This window comes from Camelina sativa, chromosome 8 (genome assembly GCF_030686135.1).
Source record: "Camelina sativa cultivar CO46 ecotype springtype chromosome 8, ASM3068613v1".
Taxonomy (NCBI): domain Eukaryota; kingdom Viridiplantae; phylum Streptophyta; class Magnoliopsida; order Brassicales; family Brassicaceae; genus Camelina; species Camelina sativa.
This window is the reverse complement of record NC_141887.1, coordinates 1,158,923-1,183,662: the sequence shown is the minus strand read 5'-3', so window position 1 is coordinate 1,183,662 and position 24,740 is coordinate 1,158,923. Positions and strand designations below refer to the sequence as shown.

The 24,740-nt window shown below is 36.4% G+C and overlaps 4 protein-coding genes and 2 pseudogenes across 5 annotated transcripts; 4 read left to right on the top strand and 2 right to left on the bottom strand.

Moving 5' to 3' along the window:
* Window positions 1-3,779: 3,779 nt before the first annotated feature.
* Window positions 3,780-7,374, top strand: LOC104735220 (mechanosensitive ion channel protein 10). The gene is made up of 6 exons (XM_010421488.3): window positions 3,780-4,246; window positions 4,590-5,959; window positions 6,043-6,166; window positions 6,259-6,552; window positions 6,644-6,846; window positions 6,938-7,374. Exons 2-6 carry the CDS (start codon window positions 4,620-4,622, stop codon window positions 7,173-7,175), a joined length of 2,199 nt encoding a protein of 732 aa, XP_010419790.1. The 5' UTR covers window positions 3,780-4,246; window positions 4,590-4,619; the 3' UTR covers window positions 7,176-7,374.
* Window positions 7,375-7,722: 348 nt separating this feature from the next.
* On the top strand, window positions 7,723-8,191 carry LOC109125878 (S-protein homolog 4 pseudogene; annotated as a pseudogene).
* Window positions 8,192-11,671: 3,480 nt separating this feature from the next.
* Window positions 11,672-13,011, bottom strand: LOC104705474 (protein BIG GRAIN 1-like D). Its single transcript, XM_010421487.2, has one exon. The coding sequence runs from the start codon at window positions 12,893-12,895 to the stop codon at window positions 11,822-11,824; it is 1,074 nt and encodes a 357-aa protein (XP_010419789.2). The 5' UTR covers window positions 12,896-13,011; the 3' UTR covers window positions 11,672-11,821.
* A 2,082-nt stretch (window positions 13,012-15,093) lies between these two features.
* On the bottom strand, window positions 15,094-18,372 carry LOC104705473 (omega-amidase, chloroplastic). 2 transcript variants are annotated; one of them, XM_010421486.3, is made up of 10 exons: window positions 17,931-18,306; window positions 17,702-17,818; window positions 17,301-17,525; window positions 16,824-16,917; window positions 16,351-16,425; window positions 16,141-16,219; window positions 16,027-16,042; window positions 15,746-15,826; window positions 15,576-15,658; window positions 15,094-15,491 (listed from the first exon to the last, which is right to left on the bottom strand). In XM_010421486.3, the coding sequence occupies exons 1-10, from the start codon at window positions 18,192-18,194 to the stop codon at window positions 15,413-15,415; spliced, it is 1,113 nt and encodes a 370-aa protein (XP_010419788.2). In that variant the 5' UTR covers window positions 18,195-18,306; the 3' UTR covers window positions 15,094-15,412. The 2 variants fall into 2 exon arrangements, 1 of the variants encoding a protein (XP_010419788.2); XR_015563831.1 differs by lacking the exon at window positions 16,027-16,042 and having other exon boundaries at window positions 15,746-15,850; window positions 17,931-18,372.
* Window positions 18,373-18,582: 210 nt separating this feature from the next.
* LOC104705472 (17.6 kDa class II heat shock protein pseudogene) lies at window positions 18,583-19,300 on the top strand (annotated as a pseudogene).
* A 3,272-nt stretch (window positions 19,301-22,572) lies between these two features.
* Window positions 22,573-23,336, top strand: LOC147939577 (uncharacterized). Its single transcript, XM_087462051.1, has one exon. It carries the CDS (start codon window positions 22,573-22,575, stop codon window positions 23,101-23,103), a length of 531 nt encoding a protein of 176 aa, XP_087318177.1. The 3' UTR covers window positions 23,104-23,336.
* Window positions 23,337-24,740: the final 1,404 nt, after the last annotated feature.

Here is a 24,740-nt window from a genome sequence, read left to right as displayed (position 1 = left end):
GTTTTCAATAAAATTGGTTTTTCATTCTACAAAGCAAGTCTTGTTGTGAGTATGTTACTATCACATAAAATGTGTCACGAGCACGAGTCTTGAACGTGTCACGAGCACGAGACTTGAACGTGTCACGAGCACGAGACTTGGACGTGTCACGAGCTCGAGATTTAATTGTGCCACGAGCACGAAGCATAGACAATATGTCCTGAGCATTGAAAAAGTAGCATGTGCGTGTCATAGACACGAGATGTGGATCTTTGTCATGTACACGAAGATAATGTCGCGAGCATATAAGTAATGTCAATACCACATGACGTATGTAATGCCATGATCATGTGAACAGTGCTATGAGCACAAGGCATAAACAATGTCATGAACATTGTAAATAAGGAAGTGAGCATGTGACAGTTGTGGAACACGTGACTGTCACGAGCATAAGCACTCAAACGATGTTATGAACATTGTTATTAAGGAAGTGAGCACGTGACAGTTGTGGAACACCTTACTGTCACGAGCACAAGCACTCAAACGATGTTATGAACATTGTTATTAAGGAAGTGAGCGAGTGACAGTTATGTTCCTGACTGTCACGAGCAATAGATACAAACGATGTCATGAACATTATTATTAAAGAGTTGTGTACGTGATAGTTATGAAACACTTGGTTGTCTCGAGCAAAAGACAATAGAAATGTGTCATGAACACAAGACACAAAGAACGTTTTGAGCATTGTGATTTCGAAAATAATCTTGTGACTGTAATGGGCACAAGACATGAATTTATGCATGAACACATAAATAATGTCATGAGCATTGTTACTGTAAAAAGCGAGCGCAGGGTATAAACAATGTGTCACGAGCACGAGATTTAAATGTGTCACGAGCACGAGATTTAAATGTGTCACGAACACTAAACATAAACGACGTCAAAAACATCGTTATTGAAGAACATAAAAGCACGTGACAGTTATGGAACACCTGACTACCACAAGCAAAGAACATTAAAATGTTCATAACATTGTTTATGTAAGAAGAAACACGTGACAGTTAAGGTCATGACAGTTGTGGAGCACCCTACTATCAAGAGCACAGAACATGAACAATGTCACGAACATTGTTTATTAAAGAGGAGCATGTGACAGTTACGAAACACCTCATTGTCACGACCTCAAGATATAAGTAATATGTCATAAACATTGAAGTTAAAGAAAGAAAGCATGTGACTAGTTAGAAACACCAGGCTGTCATGCGCACAAGACGATAATTTGTGTCATAAGCAACCATGTGACTGTCGTGAGCACAAGACTCACGCCATGAGCGCATGACATGGACGATGTTATGAACACTCGACATGAATAGCGGCAGTCACACGTGACACAAATGGTAGCTGAGGCATGCGACATGAACTATTTATTGAGCACGTAACGACGCATGATATAGGCGATGTCATGAGCATATAACGTGAATCGTGTCACGAGCACAAAACATTGAAAATGTCATGAACATTGTTATTAAAGAAGCGAGCACATGACAGTTATGGAACACCTGACTGTCACGAGCGCAAAATATGAACGATGTCGAGAACGCACGACATAAATGATGTTAGAAGCACATGACGTGACTAATTCCCTGAACACACAATAGAAATCGCGTCATGAGTGTAATCATGATGACAAGATGTTGAGAGCATGAAACTCACGCCATTAGCTTTTAACATGAGCAGTGTCATGAACATGTGACATGAATGGTGTTGGAGGCACGTGACATGAACAACGTCGTGAATACAAAACAATCATGTGGCATGGCACAAAGCAGTAGATGTGTCAACAAATAAGTATCATTTCATGTTTGTACGATGAAAATTGTAATGTAGTGGGAAAATCGCACCAAGAGAACTCGACGTATACTCTTGTTTCAGGCACGAGATGTAAACAATGCAATGAAGAGGAGACACATGTAACGTCATGATCAAAAGACATAAACAATGTCTTGAGCTTGAGATATAAATCATGTCACGAGACATATCATGTCACGAATGCGAGACCTAAGTTGTGTCTCACGCACAAGATAAGAGATTGTCTGTCACGTACATCCTCACATGTGGAGATTATCGTACGGTAAAATAATGTTATCATATACAAGATCAATGCCACGAGCAAGTCTTATGACTGACAAGAATGTCAGAACCTACAAAATGGTCATGGCACATAGATTCAAGTACAAAAACGATCCCAGTCATGACGTGTTAAGGACTCAACATTGTCTCTACGGAGTCACTATTCGATAAAGCTGCTATGGTGACATCACAAGCCATTACAGATCATTTCAAAAGGTACATGACTTTGAGATTTTGTTGGCTGGAAAAATAATACCATTGTTTTTAACTACTCTCTAAATTCTAACTAAGAAAATAAAGAGTGGGGGGGGCTAACTGTTGGGCATAATTTTATCATCATAAATAAATAAATATAATTTATTTAGTCAACGCATATTTTGCTGGGTAAAATCAGCGTAAATAAGAGTTTATCTTATAAAAGGAAAATCTCCCTGATTGGTTCAATGAACCGAGAATCTCGTGACTGACTCTGTCAAGAGACCGAAAATCTCGTGACTGACTCTGTCACGAGACCGAGAATCTCGCGACTAACTTTGTCGATGGACCGAAAGTCACGCGACTAGATCTGTTAAGGGACCAAGAGTCTAACGACCGACTTTACTAATGGGCCAAGAGTCTCGTGACCGACCCAATCATAGATAGAGTCGGCAAGCCCAAGACAAATACTAAGGGATTAGGGCAAAGGAGTCTCTATATAAGGAGAGCGGCCTCCACGAGAGACAAGGGGGAAGAAAAAAAGCAAAAGACCTAAAACACAAAACACACGACTCAACTCTAGAACGCAACTAGGGTTTATAGATTGATTCGATGTGCTTTGAATTCTTGTATTTGAGCTCGAGACTTTGATCAATAAAAACAACTATTCAACATTTGTTTCTTGTTTTCGTAGTCTTTAAACGAATCGATTATTTTTGCTCAAACAAAATTAATTTACAAATAAAACCAAATTTTTTTTTAAAATGTGTGAAAGTGTCAAAATATCAATCTATGTGAGACACACGGAGTAGATGATAAGCAACAACGACATATTATGGAGTTGAAAAAAAAGAGAAAAGCAGGCAAACGACATAACATAGTGGAAATTGATGGAGACCGAGAGTGGTAATGGTCACTAATCTGAGCAGTCAAACAAACATCATTTTCTATGTGATGTGTGTTTTAAACCTAAAATAAAAACACATGTATTTCAGATTTGTAAAATAATTAGTTTATCAATCTAGCTAACTGGTTTTTAAATGTTTTGATGTACACTGGTATCTGAGCTTATTGAAACTCGTGTACATTTGAAAATTTGAAAAATTTGGATGATTATAGACAATTTGTAGTTTTGGACATACTATATTCGAACATTTTACTGAAAAGAACAGTGTTTTTTTTGTCAGATAGTACTATATAGTAGATAGGAGAGTTACTGTTACACGATTTTGAAAATAAATAGAACATAGGTTAGATAGTTTGACTAATAAAAACCACGTTTTGTGTGAACATTTTCCCCCAATACATATTGCTCCATATTTTATATCCAACTTACTAATATAAAATTTTAGTTATCTTTTCAGTTGACGAAAAAAAGTTTAAAAGTTAAGCAAATATTCTATAGATTTTAATGGTAACTAAACTACTCCACCATCTTCAGTTTAAAAAAAAAATAAAGTATGTTCATTACATTTGCCAATTACTTTAAATAGGCTTAAAAAGCCTTGAGAAAACTCTTAAACTCATTGGACCCGCCTGAAGTGTTTTTTTCATGTAAGAATAAGATCAATCCTTTTCTCTGTCCTTTTGTTTTCTATTTATTTAGCTTTTGGTATTTGTGTTGGCTTCTCTGGGTTTAAGCACTTTTTTCTCAGGCATTTTTTTTTCCACACCGCCTCTGCTTTTAAGTATTTTAGCTTTTGGCATTTCTTCTTTCAATCATTTATCAAAATGTTTGAAATCTTCCATCTCTCATAAATTGTGAAAGTGGTCGTGCCGTGTACTACTATTATCTCTTAAGATTTCTGTTTATATTTTTCTTTATTTCTTGCTCTTTTTTTTTTTTTTTCTTTGGTCTTCTTCTTCAAGAATGAGCTGAGAGGATACTACTCACAGTCACAGAAGAAAGCAAGATTTTTTATATATCTCAATCTCACTACCGGTAAGCTTGGTTTCTCCCTCTTTTCACTGTGACTGTGATTTTGTAAGCTTGGATCTTTCTTACAGATTTATTAGACATAAATTATGTGTTCTGTATACATATTTGTAAATCTATTTGCTCTGTTTCAAACCTATGCTTAAGGAATCTAGGGTTTAAGTTCCTTCTTTCTTTTACTTAGAAACTAACTAGAGTTTCTTAAACCCTTTGTCTGATAAATCAAAGATCTTGTTACTTTATCTTAATCAAGCTAACAGATTGGTACTTTATCTTAATCAAGCTAAAAGATTGGTACTTTGTCATCCCTATAATGTTCTTATTCATGTTTTTTTGGGGAAATTTTCAGAGCTATTGTAGACAAATTTGGTGCTTTGGAATGGCAGAACAAAGGAGTAGTAACGGAGGAGGAGAAGTTGTTATCAATGTTTCAGGTGAACAAGCATCAAAGCGTTCCAAGGAAATGGCTTCACCTGAGTCTGAGAAAGCAGTGCCCATCAACAATAAAAGCCCTTCTCCTGAGATCTCTAAGTTTGTTGGTAGTCCAAACAAGCCTCCCAGAGGTCCAAATCAGAACAATGAGGGCTTAACTCAGAGGAAATCTTTTGCAAGGTCGGTTTACTCAAAACCCAAGTCCCGGTTTGTGGATCCATCTGGTCCTGTAGACACAACTCTCATAGAGGAGGAAGCTAAGGAGCAACTTGGTACTGGTTTCTCCTTTAGTAGACGTTCCCCTAATAACAAATCAAACAGGAGTGTGGGTTCAACAACACCGCTAACTCCAAGTAAAGCTGTTGTGGAGAAAGATGAAGATGAGGAAATCTATAAGAAGGTTAAGCTGAACAAAGAGATGCGCAATAAGATAAGTACATTGGCTTTGATAGAGTCAGCTTTCTTTGTAGCGGTTTTGGGTGCTTTGGTTTCAAGTTTAACCGTTAATGTCCTGAAAGAGCATACCTTATGGGGACTAGAACTCTGGAAATGGTGTGTGCTTGTCATGGTCATCTTCAGTGGGATGTTGGTGACCAATTGGTTCATGCGTTTGATTGTGTTCCTCATAGAAACAAACTTTCTTTTGAGGAGGAAAGTGCTCTACTTTGTGCACGGCTTGAAGAAGAGCGTCCAAGTCTTTATATGGCTCAGCTTGATTCTTGTTGCTTGGATATTGTTGTTCAACCACGACGTGAAACGGTCCCCTGCAGCTACAAAGATCCTCAATGTCATAACCAGGACTCTTATTTCGGTTCTTACCGGTGCATTCCTCTGGCTGGTGAAAACACTGTTGTTGAAGATTCTTGCTGCAAATTTCAATGTCAATAACTTCTTTGATAGGATTCAAGATTCTGTTTTCCACCAGTATGTTCTACAAACGCTCTCGGGTCCTCCACTTATCGAAGAGGCAGAAAGGGTCGGGCGTGAGCCAAGCACAGGCCATTTGAGTTTTGCTAGTGTAGGAAAAAAAGGAATGGTTAAAGAGAAGAAAGTGATTGATATGGGGAAAGTTCATAAGATGAAGCGAGAGAAAGTTTCCGCTTGGACAATGCGTGTTTTGGTGGAAGCGGTTAGAACATCAGGACTCTCTACAATCTCTGATACATTGGATGAAACAGCATACGTCGATGGGAAAGAGCAAGCTGATAGAGGAGAGATTACTAGTGAGATGGAGGCTTTGGCTGCTGCTTACCATGTCTTCAGAAATGTTGCTCAGCCTTTATTCAAGTGAGTAAATAACTCTGATTTGCTCGTTTTTTTCTTGGTGCATTCTCTAGTGGAAATCATTGGATTTGTTTTTTTTTTTTCAGTTACATAGAGGAAGAGGACTTGCTTAGGTTCATGATTAAGGAAGAGGTTGACCTTGTGTTCCCATTGTTTGATGGTGCTGCTGAGACCGGGAGAATCACAAGAAAAGCTTTTACAGAGTGGGTGGTAAGTCTCCTCAAACCTATGCGGTTTTTTACCTATGAGAGTCTGTCTTTCTTGATTTTAATGACTTATGTTGTGTTTTGCAATATGATCAGGTTAAAGTGTACACAAGCAGGAGAGCTTTAGCGCATTCCTTAAACGACACAAAAACAGCGGTTAAGCAGTTAAACAAACTTGTGACAGCGATCTTGATGGTGATTACCGTGGTCATTTGGCTACTGCTTCTAGAAGTAGCAACCACTAAGGTTTTGCTGTTCTTCTCCACCCAACTTGTAGCTCTGGCTTTTATAATCGGAAGCACTTGCAAAAACCTCTTTGAATCCATTGTCTTTGTCTTCGTTATGCATCCTTATGATGTCGGTGACAGATGTGTTGTCGATGGTGTCGCGGTAAGCCTTCATACCAGAGATCCTTTGAACTCATATAAGATATGTCTCTCTGTACTCTCTATGAATACATATGTTTTCGCGGCTTTTTCAGATGCTGGTTGAAGAAATGAATCTGTTATCGACGGTGTTCTTGAAGCTTGACAACGAGAAAGTGTATTATCCTAACTCTGTTTTGGCAACAAAACCGATAAGTAACTACTTCAGAAGTCCAGATATGGGAGAAACAGTGGAGTTCTCTATCTCTTTCTCAACACCAGTCTCAAAGATCGCACATCTCAAAGAAAGAATCGCTGAGTAAGTACCACCCACCTTGAATTTTTTTTTTTGTAAATCACTGAGCCAACGATCTTGAACTTTGAATGAGTGATTGTGTTTTGTGTATCAGGTACTTGGAGCAGAACCCGCATCATTGGTCACCGGTACACACAGTGGTGGTGAAGGAGATAGAGAACATGAACAAGCTGAAGATGGCTCTATACAGCAACCACACCATCACGTTTCAGGAATACAGAGAGAGGAATATCAGAAGAACCGAGCAATCTTTGGCTATTAAGAGAATGCTGGAGGACCTTCACATCGACTACACTCTCCTTCCTCAAGAAGTCCATCTCACCAAGAACTGAGAACCATTTTAAAACCGGTTTGGTACTTCCTTTAAAACCAGTTGTTTAAGATATTATTATCACCAAACATTGCGGTACTGTTTTGTTTTGTTTAGGCTTTAGAGTAGAAGATGAAATCAATTTATCCCGAGTTCTAAACCGTATTACTCTTAATCCCATATGTTTACTTACGTTATATATATGAGTCTCGACTTAAAAGTACTGGACTGTCTCAAACAAGAACAAAAAAATGATACTAATGGATGTTTATGGTAAGACTTTAACGACACAATTGAATTGAAATGGACAGTCAAGTCTATATGCAAATCACCATTTACTGATGATGGATTCTTAAAGGAAAATCTTGTAAGATCATATATTTATGGACAAAAAAATCTTAATTTGCAAAATCGAATCAATGCAAAATCTGTCAAAAATGATTTGTCATGATGTGATTGGATACATTTATACAAATTTTTCGACTTCATGATCATGACTGGGGGTCTCTGCTTCGTATATATAAAGAGGGTGTCATCAATATTTGATATTGCAATATTGCACCCATACTATGAAAAGAGCAGGAGTTCATGTGGTGGTAATATCGATCTTACTCATACAAATAGCTCTCTCTCAAGTGGAAACGATTTCTCCAGATGCTGATGTTAATTGGTCTACTTTAAAATCAGAGGTGAGGATCACAAACCGCCTCGTTGATGGTTCTACATTAAAGCTCCATTGTAAGTCCGCCAGATGACGATCTCGGCATCCACATTCTCGCTCCCAGTGGCTTTTGGTCGTTTAAGTTTAGACCAACTGTTTTTTATGGATCGACACTTTTCTTCTGTCAATTCACATGGCTGCCTGGACAATTTAAATGGTTTGATATTTACGATGATGACAGAGATGGTGTTCGTAGGGGTATTCCATGCATCTACTGTTTCTGGGATATAACCAAAGAAGGGCCATGCAGGTTCAATGAAAAAGATCATGCATTTAATATATGTTATGACTGGAATGGGAAACGAATTGGGGAATAGTTTGCTGCTGTGTGTTACGTAATTGCCACGAAAGCCAAAAAAGAATAAACACTGTTTAATTTCTTTGTTTCTTTTCCTCATCAGAAATATGTATCTTTCTAAAAGTGGTGTACGTAGCTTTTTAGTAGGAACTTATAAGAATACTAGAAGACACCTTCGAAATCCCTCTTGTGTTATGGTATTGGTTGTGTGGCAAAGTTGACTTGATCAACAACAATTTCTAGGTTTGAACAAAAACAGATTCTGAAAATAATAGGGTCATAATTGTAAACGTAACTGCGGACTTACTTTTAATTAAGGGTAACTGATAGTATTAAAAAGAGTTTTTAGTATATATATTTTCTGTTTTTTTGGTCAACATATATTTTTCTGTTTTTTTTTAAAAAACCAGAAATTAAAAAAATTCAATATCGGTCGATTCATTTGACGCCAAAGCTGCAGAAAATAGCAATAATCAATTTAAGAAACAAATGTAACATAATTGTATAGTTATGACACAGATTTGTAAAATGTGAAAAAAAAAAATTGTTTGAGTTGGTTACCAACATCAACCTGTACCTAAAGTAATTGACTAATTTCCGCGGTAAAAAAAAAACTGGAGAAACAAGAAAATTACTAGAACTTACCAAAGGGGAATCTAACTAGAATTATTAGGAAATAAGTGCATCTCTGGGCCATGCAAAATCTAATAAGTAATATAATGAGCCCACGGGGCTACACAGAACTTTATTCATTAGTTCGACGTTTTTGTTTTATCGGATAATACGATTTTGAGGTTGTGGAATTTGTTTGCGTGATTACCGATTTACGCTTTTGACTTTATTTTACAAGGGATACATCGCTTTGGTCTTACAAAACCATATCGTGCTATTCACCTATAGAACGCTATTAGCTCCGCACTTTTTTTGTGTGGATAAACCCTATCGAATCAGCCCGGTAGAAACTTAGCTCCGCATTTCATTACCTCTATTTTAATATAATTAAGGTTACTCGATCCAAAACAACAAACTCATAATTAATCTATATGCTACATAGATTAAGGATCCAATACATTATCATTTATAACCTGCCACAATTGACGAAACAACCAACCTTTCAAGAAAGTTGGTAACTAACATTTCCGGAAAAAAAATTATACTAGAGAAATAAAATTTCAAGTTATAAAAGTCATTAGCCATATTAAGAATACTTTGGCAATCACCAAAGAATTGAGCGTTTCAAAACTAACAAGAGTGGTTACATCCCCGACATGTCACATGTGGTACTAATGCAATATGTGTATCTCTGTATATTATTCGCGTATCTCGATTTTTATCCAATGAAGGATCTTTACACAACATAATTTACTTAAACTACATTACGTATTATGTGCAATCATTAGGGGTTTGAGGGAGTGTTGTTGTGTGCAAATACATGGCACGATCTTTGATTAGATTATTCACTTCGTTAAATATACTTAGTTGTTGATTTAGGTGACAAACAATGATGAGAGCTTTCTTGACGGAATAATAAAATCGGCCGCATAATTGAATATAACGCAATGATCGATATATTCATCGAACTATTTATTTTGTTTGACTAGTTAATTGTATATAAATTATATACATAGCAAAAGTGGCATTTGTGATGGTATAAAACGCAACCATATAAATAAATACTTATCTTAATATATAAGTCTCCTGTTAAATTTTTCAGTGATAAATATATCGTAATTTCAATTGTTATAGTATAAAAGTCAAGGAATATTAACAGGAGCAAGCAAAATAAGTATTAAAGGAAAGGAGACATGCATGGTTCGGGCCATTTGGGTGTGGAATGTTTGAATTGTTCATTGATAAAAGAGGCATGTCTTCGAAGTCTGATTATAGCTATGAAATTACCCTTATTTAAAACATTATCACACCAGCAACTTTTCTAATCTAAGATACCACACTTTAGTTTCATATAAGCAAAAATATCGTCTAGAATCAAAACTATATTATAAAGCTAACATTGCAAAGCAATATTTAAACTAAAAGTTATCAACCTCTAACAATTTTAAACAAGCAAGAATAAATCAAAATGACTTGACATGGATGGACCTGATCAGAATTGGTCATGTGTACGTGCGACCCTGCGTGTAACATATACTTTTGTTTTTATGTAAATTATTTTTTTCATTGTTGAGAGAAGAAGTAATGGAGAAGATTGTAATCGGGAACTTTTAAAGATGATCAAAGTGAAAAGAAGAGAGAGGTAAAGCAAAAGCTCTCGACTTTCTCTGTTCCCATGGAAGCATCAGTACACTTCCATGTTCATCCATCGCTCTACGATAACTTTCACTTTATTTTAAAATTAAAAAACTACACTTTTTTTTTGTTTTATTTAATTTTTTATTTTTCAATTTTATAAGAAGCTTTAATGTGTCCATTCACGATCTGCTTCAATCACCCTTTGCTTCTCATTTGGATATCGAATTTCTCGATTTCCCCTCTTTTCTTTTCTTTTTATACACTTTCACATATCATCGATTCGATATTTTATTAGTTAACACACTTTATTACATACAACACAATTATGCTTGTGTTAGTTTCACATATACATAAAGATCTTATGTATACGAAAATCTGTTTTTTCTTGGTATATTTAGATGTTATATTGTTAATGGTGACCAAGTACAGTTGATTTTGTGGTTGTGGTACTCTAAATTCGCATTTCACCGACAAGCCCTAATCAATTTTTTTTGGTGAGCTTTTCTAAATATTAAATGAACAAGGAGATGAGACAACTCAGATAGGTATTCATATAAAAGTGTTTGCATTCATGAGAATTTGGATCTAAAGCATGTGATAGATACATAGAAAAAGAGAATTAAAGTTGGTAGCTAGCTAGGTTGGGTTTTTATTTCCTTTGGGATCATCAAACCACTTTATCATATTATCCTCCACAAAACATTTTACTTTGCAAGCAACGGATCCTTCCCAACACTATCGTTTCAAAATTCTTCACCTTTACAATGGCTAGTTGTTCCAATTAGTAGATTTCAAGTTGATATGTCACTTAAGTTTTTATACTATATCTCTCAATATGACTAATGCACTTTGAATTATTTTTGTGTTTTGTGATAGCTTTAATTTTACTATTCAACATGTGTATTATAATTTGAATTTTTTTTTATCCATTTCTGTTTGCAGATTTTTTTTTTTTTTTGTTTTTCTTTGTGTGTGTTAGAGCTTGCATTTAGCCTTTGCGTTTATGTTAAACATGAGCGTTTACCTTGGACTTTTATATGTTTACGCTAAACATTATATTTGTGCTTAAAACTAGCATTTTGCGTTTTGGCTCTGAGCCTTTGATATTACAGTTTTGCATTGTATTCACATTAGCTTTTTCTGTAGGAGTGTGCTTCCTATGTGTAATACATTTTCTTCAAGTTTTGTTTGGTAAAAATAATGTTTATTATAAATATATTATCCCTTACTAAATTAATAAACAGAACAATTGAAAACTAAATTGATGATTGGATCAAATTTTTACTAACAAAAAATTTATAACACACCATAGTTACAAAACACAAACACAAATGTGGAGAATCCCATGTGATTTTTTTTTTAAACGAAAGTCTAAAGTAAAGTAACAAAAAAAAAGGTTTCACAAGATCAAACCAGCAAAAGTGGTTTCATAAACAGGAAGTTCATCTCCGTACACATTATGATGATGATGATTCCCAACTAAATCCAGCTCAAACAAATCTGAACTCGAATCACTTGCAACATCATCATCATCTTCGTAATCCTCAAAATTATTATTCTTGACCAAACTGTTTTCATGGTTCTTGTGATAATCTCTCAAAAACTCTCTCGCAATCTCTTCCACTGATCTCCTTCCTCCATCTTCCACATTCTTCTTCACCGACTTTCTCACGTTACTGAAATAGTCCTCTTCTTTGTTTGTAAAACTCTCGGGGACGATCACATTGACAGGAGAGAACCTAACGCTTCGTTTGATACGGTCAGATGATTTCTCGTAGCTTTTGTTCATACAAGACCTTGAGAAAGAAGAAGCTGAAGAACACGTTGTAGTAGATGAGTGATAATCATTAGATGTTTTCCTAACGAAAGCAGAGTCGTCGTAACTCGTCTTCCTCGGATAGCTCTTAACAGCATTGGACTGTTTTGAATTGTTGTTGCTGAACAACGAGTTTATGAAGTTGACGATTCTTCCGGCTGGTGAAGCTGGGGTTTTGGGCTTCTTGAGGTTTCCGGAGGAGCTCTTAACGGGTCTTCTTGTTCTAGAATGCTCCCAGTTCTCGTCGTGTCTCGTGAATCTGGGGACGTCGGAGGTGTAATCGTAGTCGTCGTACACTCGGGTTGCTCTGTTTTGGTGGTACAGAGTCTTGCCCTCTGTTTTCCTTGGTTTTGTCTTTGAAGGGCCGAAACATAACGGTCTGGACGAAGAAGTTACCTTCTTACCGTGAGTTAGTTCGGTGTCGGAAGATGAGAAGATGCTTGAGTTTGAGTCAGAGGAAGACGACACAGAGCCAAAGAACCGATCACGGTGGATCTTACGGTCAGGAACCGATCGGGACACAATGCTCTGTTTTTTGGTACTGGTGTTAACAGAGCCGACAAAAGATTGGTTTTTTTGGGATTTAAGATCGATGGAATTGTAGATTTCGTCGAGGAGAGTGGAGGAGAATGACGGGTTTCTTTTGGATTTATGCATGATTCGATCGAGAAAGAAGAAGAAGAGACAAAAAAAGAGATCTCTTAAAACTGTTTTGTTTTGTGTTTTTTAGCAGAAAGAAGAAGAAGACGACGACGAATGAGGTTAGAAGAGAGAGATGACTTGTATATATAAGCGGCGATCTCGGCGCGTGTTGTTCACGTATGCTAACCATATGGGATGGACCACTGATTGTTGCTATCATTTCAAATAAAGGAATGAGAATATAACAAACTTTTGACTCAATAATATCACACATCTAGTTTTCTTAAGGAATCATAATCATTACATGGTGTGTTATGAACAACATATGCCATGAGAACACACTAGACGTACGTAGAACATTGCAAACACACAATCATCTATTTTTAGAAAAATAACTTTTTTATCACAAGTTTTTTTTTGCTTAACTAGTATTCACCGAGTTTATATATATAGATGTAGCCAGATCATAACGGATTGTCTCAGACTGTTTATACAAATCTGGAACGTAGGTGGGTATTGGAAAAGGATGTGATTAGAGACAAGTAGGGTCTTAATTTAATTAAACGATTATTGTGTTTTAAATTTAAGCAAAGTGTCTTCTACACCCCATTACCCATTGGTTGGGTCGACAAGGACTGGTTAAGGTATTGTACTTGTTTTGCGTCTTTTTCAGTCTCACATGCTTCCTTCCTTTCTTGTTCCTTCACTGTTCCTCATTTCATAAACACTTATGTCTTTCTTTTTTCTTTTCTTTTTTTTGTTAATGCAAAACACTTATGTCTTCTTCTTGTTTCGATTCCTATATCTTTGTCACACTTCGGCCAATGTTTTTTTCATTTGATATCTCCTTATCACAACCAGTTTCGAAGAATCCCCCCGTAAATACTGTTTCTAGTTTGGAGTCTTGGACCATATTATACTCGTACCAAAATCTAACAATTACAAAACACTTTTTAAATCAAACTAGATATTGTATATAGTACAAAACTGAAACTAACGTAAAAATGACTTCTTGTATGATTTTTTTATGAAAACAACAAATATTCGTGTTTCCCTTGTTTGAAAAATTCGTAATTCTTATTTTATCACATAGTATTATTAATTATTTACATAGTAGATCACAGGAACAAACACTAATGTCTACTTGTACGTTTAAGAAAAGAAAAAAAAAAACTATAAAGTAAAAGCAATATAACTGTAAGGTTTTGTTTGCTAAAGTGAGGTTGAAATGATAGATTTGAATCAACAGATTTACAATTTACAACCAACAAAAAAAGAGAAGTGTTAACACAATATTGATATTAAATATAGGAATGAATCTTACTATAATGGAAACAACAACTATTTGAGTTTTAGGGATGTGTGAGGGTAAACAGAAATTAAAGGGAAAAACAAATCGCACGGGCGAGTCAGAGATTCAGCTGGTCAGGGAGAGACAATTAGAGCTGACACACAAAAGAAGAAGATTCATTCATTTATTCACGCGGTGATGTTGTGGTGGAGTCCTACACGTGACCTGGCACGTGAAGCATAGCACCATGGCCTTGGGGTCCATAGCACGTGCGGCCTCCCACACGCGTACGGCAACTTCTTCTTTAGCAGAGAGTCCCCCTGCGAGCGCTGTGAGTATATGGACCACTCTACTATACGTCTCTTACCCCTAATAGGTTTGGGCCACGTGTCTCCTCCGAAGACTATGAAAACCACACACTCACTGTGTAAAATCTTGTAAAGCCTGTTGTTGTTGTAAGTGTAACTGCATTTTGTCGTCCGGTCATTTATCATTCAACAATAACCACGGATCATCAAATCATGTAGTAGTAGACGCTGACAATGTTTTATGTTCTATCGTTTTCAATCTTTTATATCCACTTGAGGGGAGGATGAGCCAATCTGAGAAACTCGCTCAATACTGTTTACTTCTTCTCATCTATAAAACATATACATACTACATATTACAAATCTTGGTGTAGCAAAGCACCATGGTTAGATTATCGTCTTGACTTGAGAGAGTTATGTGATGAAACGTTTTGAGTAGATTAAAATAGCCTAACACACTAACTGATTGAGTGGTTTGACAATTTCTTGCCTTAAGCAAAAACAGTTACTAAGCACATTTGTATATTTCAGCACCATATCCAATTAATGAACATTTTAGCTAAGTATTTGAGATTGAATATGATGGATTGATGGTTGCGGAATCCTAATATGAGTTGTTTTAAAGAGACAATGACATTTACTGAGAAACTCACAAAATAGTATGTACATTGTGGTCAAAGTCAAATGCTATTTTTGGATTGCGAATCACACACAAGTCTACATTATGACCACAATGCATTGAAGTTTATAAACAACCAACACATGGCACAAGTGGGTGGAGTTTGACATTATCTTAAGCAGACTTATTTTATTCAATTTAACCCAAAGACCGAGTTTATTATGTCTTGCAGAGAATTGACTGATCAAAGAAGTTGTGCACAACCTGCACATCTCTCAGAAACAGAGAATTCAGATGTACAGTTTCTGCTGCGTTCATTTGGAATTCAAACGCTCTATGTCTACAAGCTGGTAAAGATCTCCCCTCCGCTGTTTATTTAGCGGAAGGCTTGACCTACAATGTGAAAAGCGAGACTGAATCAGCGGATTTTAACAAGATCATAACGGGATAGATCAAAACCAGGAAAGTTGTGATTACCTTCGTTGTTCAAGGATAGAGTAATCAATCTCTGCTATGATAATGTCCTCCTCATGCTCAGTCGTCGCTAATACTTCTCCAAACTGTCAGTTAATTTTATGAGTTTGAGTTAAATGCTCAACTAAGGCGAGTTATTAATCAAGTATTACAGAAAACGTTTAGCAGCTTACAGGTCCGACGAGTGTAGAGTGACCCCATGCAGTGTAGCCAGCTCCTGAATCTCTGGCAGGTGAGCATGTCGCCACATATAACTGGAGGAAGTAGCACACATAGTTCTATCAACTGCTCCATGACTATGATAGATTCAATACAGAACAAATTCCAGAGAGCAGAAGAAAAATACTTGTACTGATAACTCAAAGAGAAATACCGGTTTTCTATTAATACATCAAGAAAAAAATGTATTTCTCTTTGGAACTATCAATACTAGTATTTAACTTGCTTCATGTACCTGATTATCCGTAGCCCTGAAACGGAACAAAACAGATCGAGTTAGCAATGTGATTTAACCATCTGATTATTGATTAACTAAGCCAAGCAAGTTTTAATAGACTGTGAAATGTACCTTGCCCTTTGTAGTAATTCCCAATGCAATGGTCCAGTTGTCGTGTTAAAGGCTCCCGGGTAGCACAGCAAATGAGCCCCTGAAATTAATAAATCAAACATGTGGGTGATGATGATGACTGATGAGGTTCTTTAAAACGATTTATCGACCCGAAAAAGATAGGTAGGAAATAGACCATTTGGATAAAGCATATAATATTAAAAGACTTACCTCTTGCAGCATATATCATAGCTAACTCCTGGAACCGGATATCATAACAGATGCCTATTCCAATACGCCCTACATCTGCAACAACCAACTTTATTTTCAAGCACTGCACCGCGCAAGAAATTTTTTTTAAGTACTAGAAAGTGAGAGGTGATGTGAACTGTCCTACTATGACTTGAATACTCAACAAAGACATTTCCCAAGTCAAAATAGTTGGCATTTGGCAAGGTCTTAAAAGCGTATTAATATTATTGGTGAACAAGTTCTCTTCTCCATGATCATTCGTAAATACTAGGCCAACATGAAAGTGAATCATTTCACCGTTGAGCTAAGAGGATCCCACATCTAAGTGGAGATTTAAAAATCCTAAATCCTAAACCAAATAATTTTTAGATAGTACTAAAAAAAGTTTATGTAAGATACATGAGTGTTTATGCATAGCTTAGGACTGATATTTTGCAAAACCAGACTGAAACCTGTATCAACGATTGTCGGTGTCTCTCCAGCAGTAAGCGTTTTTGATTCCATAAAAGTAATCTTCTCGGGAATGTCTATATCGAATAAATGTATCTGTAGGCATAAGTCCAAAGAAAATCAAGTACACACAATCAAGAACAAGATTGTTTTGGGAACTGATAATATAAGCATGCTCGTCGATTAAGGCTATTATCTCGCTCCACCTGTAGTCCTTAGACTCAGTGGAGGAAGAACTTAGGCCAGAACATAATTAACACATCATTCTAATTACTTTTTAAAGTCTTTAGATCCCGTCAACTGATTACAATATCTACAAATATTCTCAAGGTTGGGCTCGTTATGGCCTTTAAATCTCAAAAGATGAAACAAGATTTTAGAAGTAAGATTAGCATCTCTTGATTCTATGGCCTAAAGTAGAGGAAAGTTCATTACTTAAAGTTTGAAATGGAAGTGCTGTATCGAAAAAACAGATTAACCTTTCGATGCTTAGCTTTCAACTCTCCATCGGAACCAAAGACACAGCAAGTGTTATACAAACGATCCCCAACTCTTTCTGGAATAGAGCCACCAATAATAGTAATCTTGAGACGTTTGGAAACTTCAGAAAGCATTGTGGTTGAAGGAGAAGCATCACCACCCGCATCAATGTCCTCCGCATAAACTGGGAAACTATCATTGGAATAAGGACTGTTCCATATTTCCTGAAACAAGACCCCATATCTCTAGCTTATATACTCCTAGTAAATTGTACACATTTGACCAACACAGAACATCACAATTGAACCCACAAAGAACAAACAGATAAAAAGCCAAATTATTTCAGGTAAAAACAACCAAATTCACGAGCAACAAAAGCAAGCAAATTAAGCAAACTCACGGGTAAGAGAACAAGCTTAGCTCCTTTGGAAGCAGCTTCTTCAATAGCGTTTTTAGCGTGAGAGATGTTTCTCTTTTTGTCAGCAGTCACGGATAGCTGACACAATCCGATATTGAACTACAATATATTACCCACGAAACGAAAGATCAATCAAACGCTGATATGATTGAACAAAAAAAATCAAGAAAAATCGAAAACAGAGCTAAATAAATAAAAAAAAGGAGCTAACTTTAGTCAACGGAGGAGCAGGTAAGGGAAGAGCAGAGGGAACTCTAGCTTGTTCAGGATTGAAAGAGGAAGCCATGGAGGTAGAGATGGATCTTAAAGCTGAGGTTGACGAAGATGGGAGTTTTAAGGTGTGATTAGTGATCGATCTCGGAGATAATAGCTTAGGAAAGAAACTGGATTTGAGAAGGGTGAAGCGAGAGAAAGGATTAGGGTTGAAAAGATTCTTCGAATTGAATAAGAGTGACGATGAAACTGCCGACTTCATTTCACTTTAGACCCCCTGTCCGATGTTCTGATATGATTAGCTTCATGACTCATGACTTCATAACGATGCTTTTTGAGCCATGAGTCATGAAGCTAATCAACCGTACTGACCCGGTTCAACCGTATTAAAACTAAATTCCAATGAAATCGTACCTTCCGTTAAACCAGATACCCGAAACAGAAACAAATGGGCCTGGGTACTCCAAATTAAAAAGCCCATATAAGATATTATAACAAAAAGCCGCATTACAAATATCTCAAAAACCATAACGATCAAGACGTTTCTGGAACAATACCGAAGCGGCTTCTAAAGACCAAGACGATCACTTTCTACATCACTCTAGAAACTATCCATCTCGACTCCTATATAAACTTCCACTCTTCTCCATCAAAATATCATCAATCAAACAAGAAAGAAGACAAGAATCAAAGAGTCAAGAATCAAGAAAGCTAATACACAACAAAATAACAATGGATTTGGGGAGGTTTCCGATAATTTCAATCCTCGAAGACATGCTCGAAGTCCCGGAAGAGTACAACGAGAAGAGCCGAAACAATCCATCAAGAGCTTACATGCGAGACGCCAAGGCAATGGCTGCTACGCCAGCTGACGTCATCGAGCACCCGAACGCTTACGCTTTCGTCGTGGACATGCCTGGGATCAAAGGAGACGAGATCAAGGTTCAGGTAGAGAACGAGAACGTGCTTGTGGTGAGCGGAGAGAGGAAGAGGGAGAGCAAAGAGAACGAAGGTGTCAAGTATGTGAGGATGGAGAGGAGGATGGGTAAGTTTATGAGGAAGTTTCAGTTGCCTGAGAATGCTGATTTGGAAAAGATCTCTGCTGTTTGTCATGACGGTGTTTTGAAGGTTACTGTTCAGAAACTTCCTCCTCCTGAGCCTAAGAAGCCGAAGACTATTCAGGTTCAAGTTGCCTGATGAGTCTGTTTGTCTGTGATCGTGTTTTGTGTTTTGTTTTCGGTTTTGTAACGAATGTACTGGGAGTGAAGCAATAAGTGTGTGGTTCTAATGTGGGATTATAAGTTGTTTCTCTGTTCATCTTTATCTTTGTAAGATCTTCTAATCAATGAAGTCTTTTTTTGTAAGAAAGCTCCCATATCAAAGTCTAGAAACATACATGCCTATGAGGCAGAATTTGATGTGTTCACTAATGTGACATGTCGGCTATATTGTACACCCTGACTAAAAGAGTTCTATTATATCCAAGTCAACGATTGAAGCGTAACAGAGCAGTTGGTCATTCCTCTGTTTTTCAAATTATTTATTTGTGACCTAATCCTCTGTTTTGCACAACTTAAGCAATTGTATTTTTGGATAATGTAAATAGATCTTCATCTACTACATTTGAAGTATTATGAAATCTAAAATCTCAGTCTTATTGATGCTACATTATTGTTTAGATGAAAAATCTGCAACGGACACTAAAGCCAAATCAAGTTTTGTGCGGAGAGTTAAAACCTTTTTTTATGAATAGCGTTATTCACGAATCTTGCGTTATTCACGGATCTTGCGGCATACAGTGGTACCACATGCTTTTTTTGTTTACTAAAGGATATACGAACTGTACGTTCATAGCTCCTTTTATAGCTAGTAAACAAAAAAGCAGCGCCAGAGCATATGTTAATTTAGTCTCGTTTTCAATGTTTATTCCATGTTTTGCTATGGATTTAATTAATTAATCATTCATCAAAAGCAGAAAATGTCTTGAAGGAATCAGTCTTTTGTATCCTTTGTATTCTGTATGTCGCCTACTTTGTGGACTATTATCTTCGCGCTAAACCTTTCAAACTTAATAAACCACTTGTAGGTTTTCGTTCTGTCTAGACGACTGTACAGTTGATTCTGCCGTTTCTCCCCAAGTTCTGCTGTTTCACAATTTTTTTTGTCTAAAGTACTTCAATATTTTTTCTGTTAACTTTATCACTCAACTCCATATTTACAAATCACTTAATTAAAAGTTACTTTTTTAATAATTTGACTTAATGGTTCAATGCGTAAATTAGATTGACCGGTAGATGTTAATCAGTTGTATATATATTACAAACATAACCTTCTCCTTTGGAGAAAAAAGCGACATAAACAATTTTTTTCGTTAACCAAACTATTCTTTATTTACCCTACAAAGAGTCTTTCTATTGCGTGCTTTGTTATGTTGTAAGGGACTAACGTAAGATCACATTCACACTTGTTCTAGTTCGCCAAAAAGTTCCCATAACAGTTGTATATTTTAAGATTAGTTTTAATTTTGACTTGTGAATTTTCTGAATAAACAAAAAAATAACATGAATCCAAGCGGGGTGGAAGAGGCCACTATGACTATGTGATGTTAGTTATAAAAAAATTATAATATCTAAATATTACGAGTAGAAAAAAGAAACTAGAGAGATCGCCTAAAAATGCCTTCATTTGGCAGCTCAAGTAAACACAAAAAGAAGAAGAGAAAAAGAAACTAAGCGTGGGACCAAAAGTCTCCATCGGCCACCTAACGTTCCACACCGCCAAATACATTTTAGACTTAAACAATGTTCGATACTTCCTTGACGCGTTCACACTCCCTTCTTTCGGTTTCCAGGTGCAAATCATTTGAGATCTTATATTATTGGGTTCGTATATAAAAATATGTGTGTCAAGTGTGAACACCCACTCTCCACAAGTGTATAACAAACATTGTTTTAAAAATACCCGACTAGTATCGATTACGCCTCGTAAAATCACTAGATCCATCCTTTTCACTTTGATTAATGACTAATTCTCGTCTACCATCCATTATCCGATTATATTGTCTAATCCGATTAATCCCCACATAATTTTGTATATACCGATTAGTTTTGGAGCCAAATATAAATCAAATATATATATTTCTGTTATTTAGACATTTAAATTAAGAGTTTATGATGTTTTACAATAACTAATGTACAAACTTTTAATTAAAATCATTATTTTTTCTTAATATTACATTTTTATGTTTTTACCGTAATTTTAAAGACAATATTATAGCTTTATATTTTATTTGATATTTTTCTTTTGACATAAACATAATTATACATATATTTAGTACTATATATTTTTAATTTACTATTAATTTAATAAAATAATCCAAAAATTAGTCTTTGATTAATCCCCATTTAATTTCAGATTTTTTCCTTAGGCCCTAAATCTACCGCAATTGCCCGCGCATAACGATTACTAAAATAGAGATAACAAACAACGTTTACAACAAATTTTGTTGACAATGATAAACAAATAAAAAGAGTGGTGGAGAGAGATGTCCATATCTAAACTCATATTTTCCCCAACCGGTTCATGAAGAGAGGGAATCATACGTGTATCTTTCTAGCTCTTGTTCATCTATTTGCCAACAAAATATCACAATACACTAATTGAAATTTAAAATAACTTATTTACAAAATATCGAATCTAGATTTTTAGCTTTACATACCTGACGTTTCACATATTTTAGGAATTAATCGACTTGAAAATCTCCCGATTGTTATCGAAAATTAATACCACTTCATCACATGTTGTGTTTATTCATCGATAAATAGTTCAAATCTATTAGTATTTGTTTTGCTGCAGATTTTTTTTTTTTTTTTTTTTGTAAGTATAGTTCATCTTTTCTTATATATGTAGAGATAATAGTCTCTTTGTTGTTATCCTATCTTTTACTTAAAATACTTTGATCGCTTCATTTGGATTTTGTTCAAAACGAGAAAGTTAAAAGAGTGCGGCCAAAGCATATAAATATGGTTAGCATTTCTAAGAAAATTACAACATACTATAACAATTGATAAACTTGTACTTTTTAATAGACACACTTAAAAATAGTGAGAAAAAAAAACAGTAAATGTAAGTCAATAAATTTCGCTTTGAATTAAAAAGCAGCACGCAAATTAAGAATTTGGTTTGATTCGAAGAATTAGATTCAAATTTAGCTTGAATTCACCTGTTTACTCTATATTTTCCGACATACGTTTATAAAACTCCACATACGTAGTTTGGTTCCAAATATGAATCTCTTACAAGGATCAAACGGGTTCTGCCTTTTCTGTACTGCTGTCTAAATTTTTATCTAAAAAAAAAAAAGAAAAAGAATAAAAATGAGCAATAAATAATAAGAATTTATTTAAAAAGAAAAAATAAAAAGAGTATATAGCATAGGCTCTAGTAAAGTCAACTTGCGTGTTCACACTCATCCCACAAGTTTCGTCTCCATCTCCCCAATTTTTTTTTTTTTTTTCTTTATACAGACTTAATTTCTTATTTATGAAACCCCAAAAATATTAAAATCTTCTCCTCCACTCCAAATCCAAAGAGAGACAAAAGAAAGAACTCAAAACAAAACGTGAAACAACACAACTTCGATGAAAGCCGCCTCCGCCGCCGTTTACGGAGACGAGGAAGAAGAGGAAGAAGAAGAAGTCTGTGATGTTTTCGACGGTGGTGAGGTAGATTCCAAGAAAAGCAACGAGACCAAAACGCTCAAAGGTTTCTTCACTTCTCTGCTTTTGATGGAGGAGCACGAGAAGCAAGACCAAGAAGCTCGTAACGCTGCTTCACGCCGCGAAATGTCCGATTTCCAATCTAATTACCGGAAAAGAGCAAGAACCATGTCCGATTACTACTCCGATCTCAACGATTACTACGCCGACGCTGAAGAGAGTGGTGATATCAATCTCAAGAAGTCACGCGTCTCACGCGCCGCCGTTGCTGCTGCTGCTTCTTCAGAGGTTGAGGCGGAGAGCAGTGAGATAACCGGATCCGGATCGGTTAAAAGTACGGGTACGGGTTCGGGTCAACAGAGACGGTTATGGGTTAAAGATCGGAGCAGAGCTTGGTGGGAAGAGTGTAGCCGATTGGATTATCCTGAAGAGGATTTCAAAAAAGCGTGTTAGAATGTCCAAATCCACGTTTGCGTTAATCTGCGACGAGCTTAACTCCGCGGTTGCCAAAGAAGACACCGCGTTGAGAAACGCGATTCCTGTGCGGCAGCGAGTCGCGGTTTGTATATGGAGATTAGCCACCGGTGAGCCGCTTCGTCTTGTCTCTAAGAAGTTTGGTTTAGGTATCTCAACTTGCCACAAGCTTGTTCTTGAGGTATGTAAAGCCATTAAAGATGTTTTGATGCCTAAGTATCTCCAATGGCCTGATGATGAGTCTCTTAGAAACATTAGAGAAACGTTCGAATCGGTTTCGGGTATACCAAACGTTGTTGGCTCTATGTATACCACTCACATTCCGATCATAGCTCCTAAGATTAGTGTAGCTGCTTATTTCAATAAGAGGCATACTGAGAGGAACCAGAAGACTTCGTATTCGATCACGATTCAGGCCGTTGTGAACCCGAAAGGTGTTTTTACTGACTTGTGCATCGGATGGCCAGGGTCAATGCCTGATGATCAGGTGTTGGAGAAGTCGTTGTTGTATCAAAGAGCTAACAATGGAGGTTTGTTGAAAGGGATGTGGGTCGCTGGTGGACCGGGGCATCCGTTATTGGACTGGGTTTTGGTTCCATACACGCAACAGAACTTGACGTGGACGCAGCACGCGTTTAATGAGAAGATGAGTGATGTGCAGAGAGTGGCTAAAGAAGCGTTTGGGAGGTTAAAAGGACGGTGGGCGTGTCTACAGAAACGGACTGAAGTGAAGCTTCAGGACCTGCCTACGGTATTGGGGGCGTGCTGTGTGCTTCACAACATATGTGAAATCAGAGAGGAGAGAATGGAGCCGGAGCTGATGGTTGAAGTGATTGATGATGAGGTTTTGCCTGAAAACGCATTGAGATCGGCAAATGCTATGAAGGCAAGAGATACCATCTCGCATAATCTATTGCATCACGGCCTCGCGGGTACTTCATTCCTATAAAAAAAAAAAAAAGACTGGAAATGTTCTTTTTTAGTTTCCTCTTATATGATAAAACTAAAACTAAACTTTTGATTCTTTTGTTTATGCCTAATGTATTATTGTACCTTTAGATCACAGATGATATATGAGGGAATAGAAGAAACTTAAATTATATATAAACATACTATACAATTATTTCCAGTCTCTTTTGATGAGTGGTAAAGCATGAATGTACAATATAGCTCAATGAGATATCATTCTCTGGTGTGTATGCTACTCGAATGAGCCAACAAGTTTGGTTTGTACACTTTAGAAAAGACATGTTTTTTTTTATGCTATACTATACATGTCATAGTCTTCCAATTCGTCAGGGTAAGTCACTCGTTTCTCGAGTGGCTCTAAACTCAGCAGTGACAGCCACTCTTTTCGGACCCACAAATCACATGCAAACCGACATGCGAGATTTTAATATCTTAATGGTTTTTGTAAATATCTCAAAAGAGTTTAGATATTAACCAAAATTTATATACATACATATGTAATACAAACTTGCTAATTAACCAATCTAGAAGCTAATCCGAATAACAAAGAAAGATTTTGCATGTTTTATTCTAGAAGAAGCCACACCCCCTCCATAAAATAGAGAATCCTCCTTAAAAAAAGCGATTATACAAAAAACAATGGTTAA

Excerpts from the sequence above, each read along its gene's own strand:
- LOC104735220 (XM_010421488.3), top strand. The coding sequence starts at position 4,620 with ATGGCAGAACAAAGGAGTAGTAACGGAGGAGGAGAAGTTGTTATCAAT. Across the intron at positions 5,960-6,042 it reads GTTGCTCAGCCTTTATTCAA|TTACATAGAGGAAGAGGACT; the intron begins GTGAGTAAATAA and ends TTTTTTTTTCAG. Across the intron at positions 6,553-6,643 it reads GTGTTGTCGATGGTGTCGCG|ATGCTGGTTGAAGAAATGAA; the intron begins GTAAGCCTTCAT and ends CGGCTTTTTCAG.
- LOC104705474 (XM_010421487.2), bottom strand. The coding sequence starts at position 12,895 with ATGCATAAATCCAAAAGAAACCCGTCATTCTCCTCCACTCTCCTCGAC.
- LOC104705473 (XM_010421486.3), bottom strand. The coding sequence starts at position 18,194 with ATGAAGTCGGCAGTTTCATCGTCACTCTTATTCAATTCGAAGAATCTT. Across the intron at positions 16,220-16,350 it reads TATGATATATGCTGCAAGAG|GGGCTCATTTGCTGTGCTAC; the intron begins GTAAGTCTTTTA and ends TATTAATTTCAG. Across the intron at positions 15,659-15,745 it reads ACTCTACACTCGTCGGACCT|TTTGGAGAAGTATTAGCGAC; the intron begins GTAAGCTGCTAA and ends ATTAACTGACAG.
- LOC147939577 (XM_087462051.1), top strand. The coding sequence starts at position 22,573 with ATGAAAGCCGCCTCCGCCGCCGTTTACGGAGACGAGGAAGAAGAGGAA.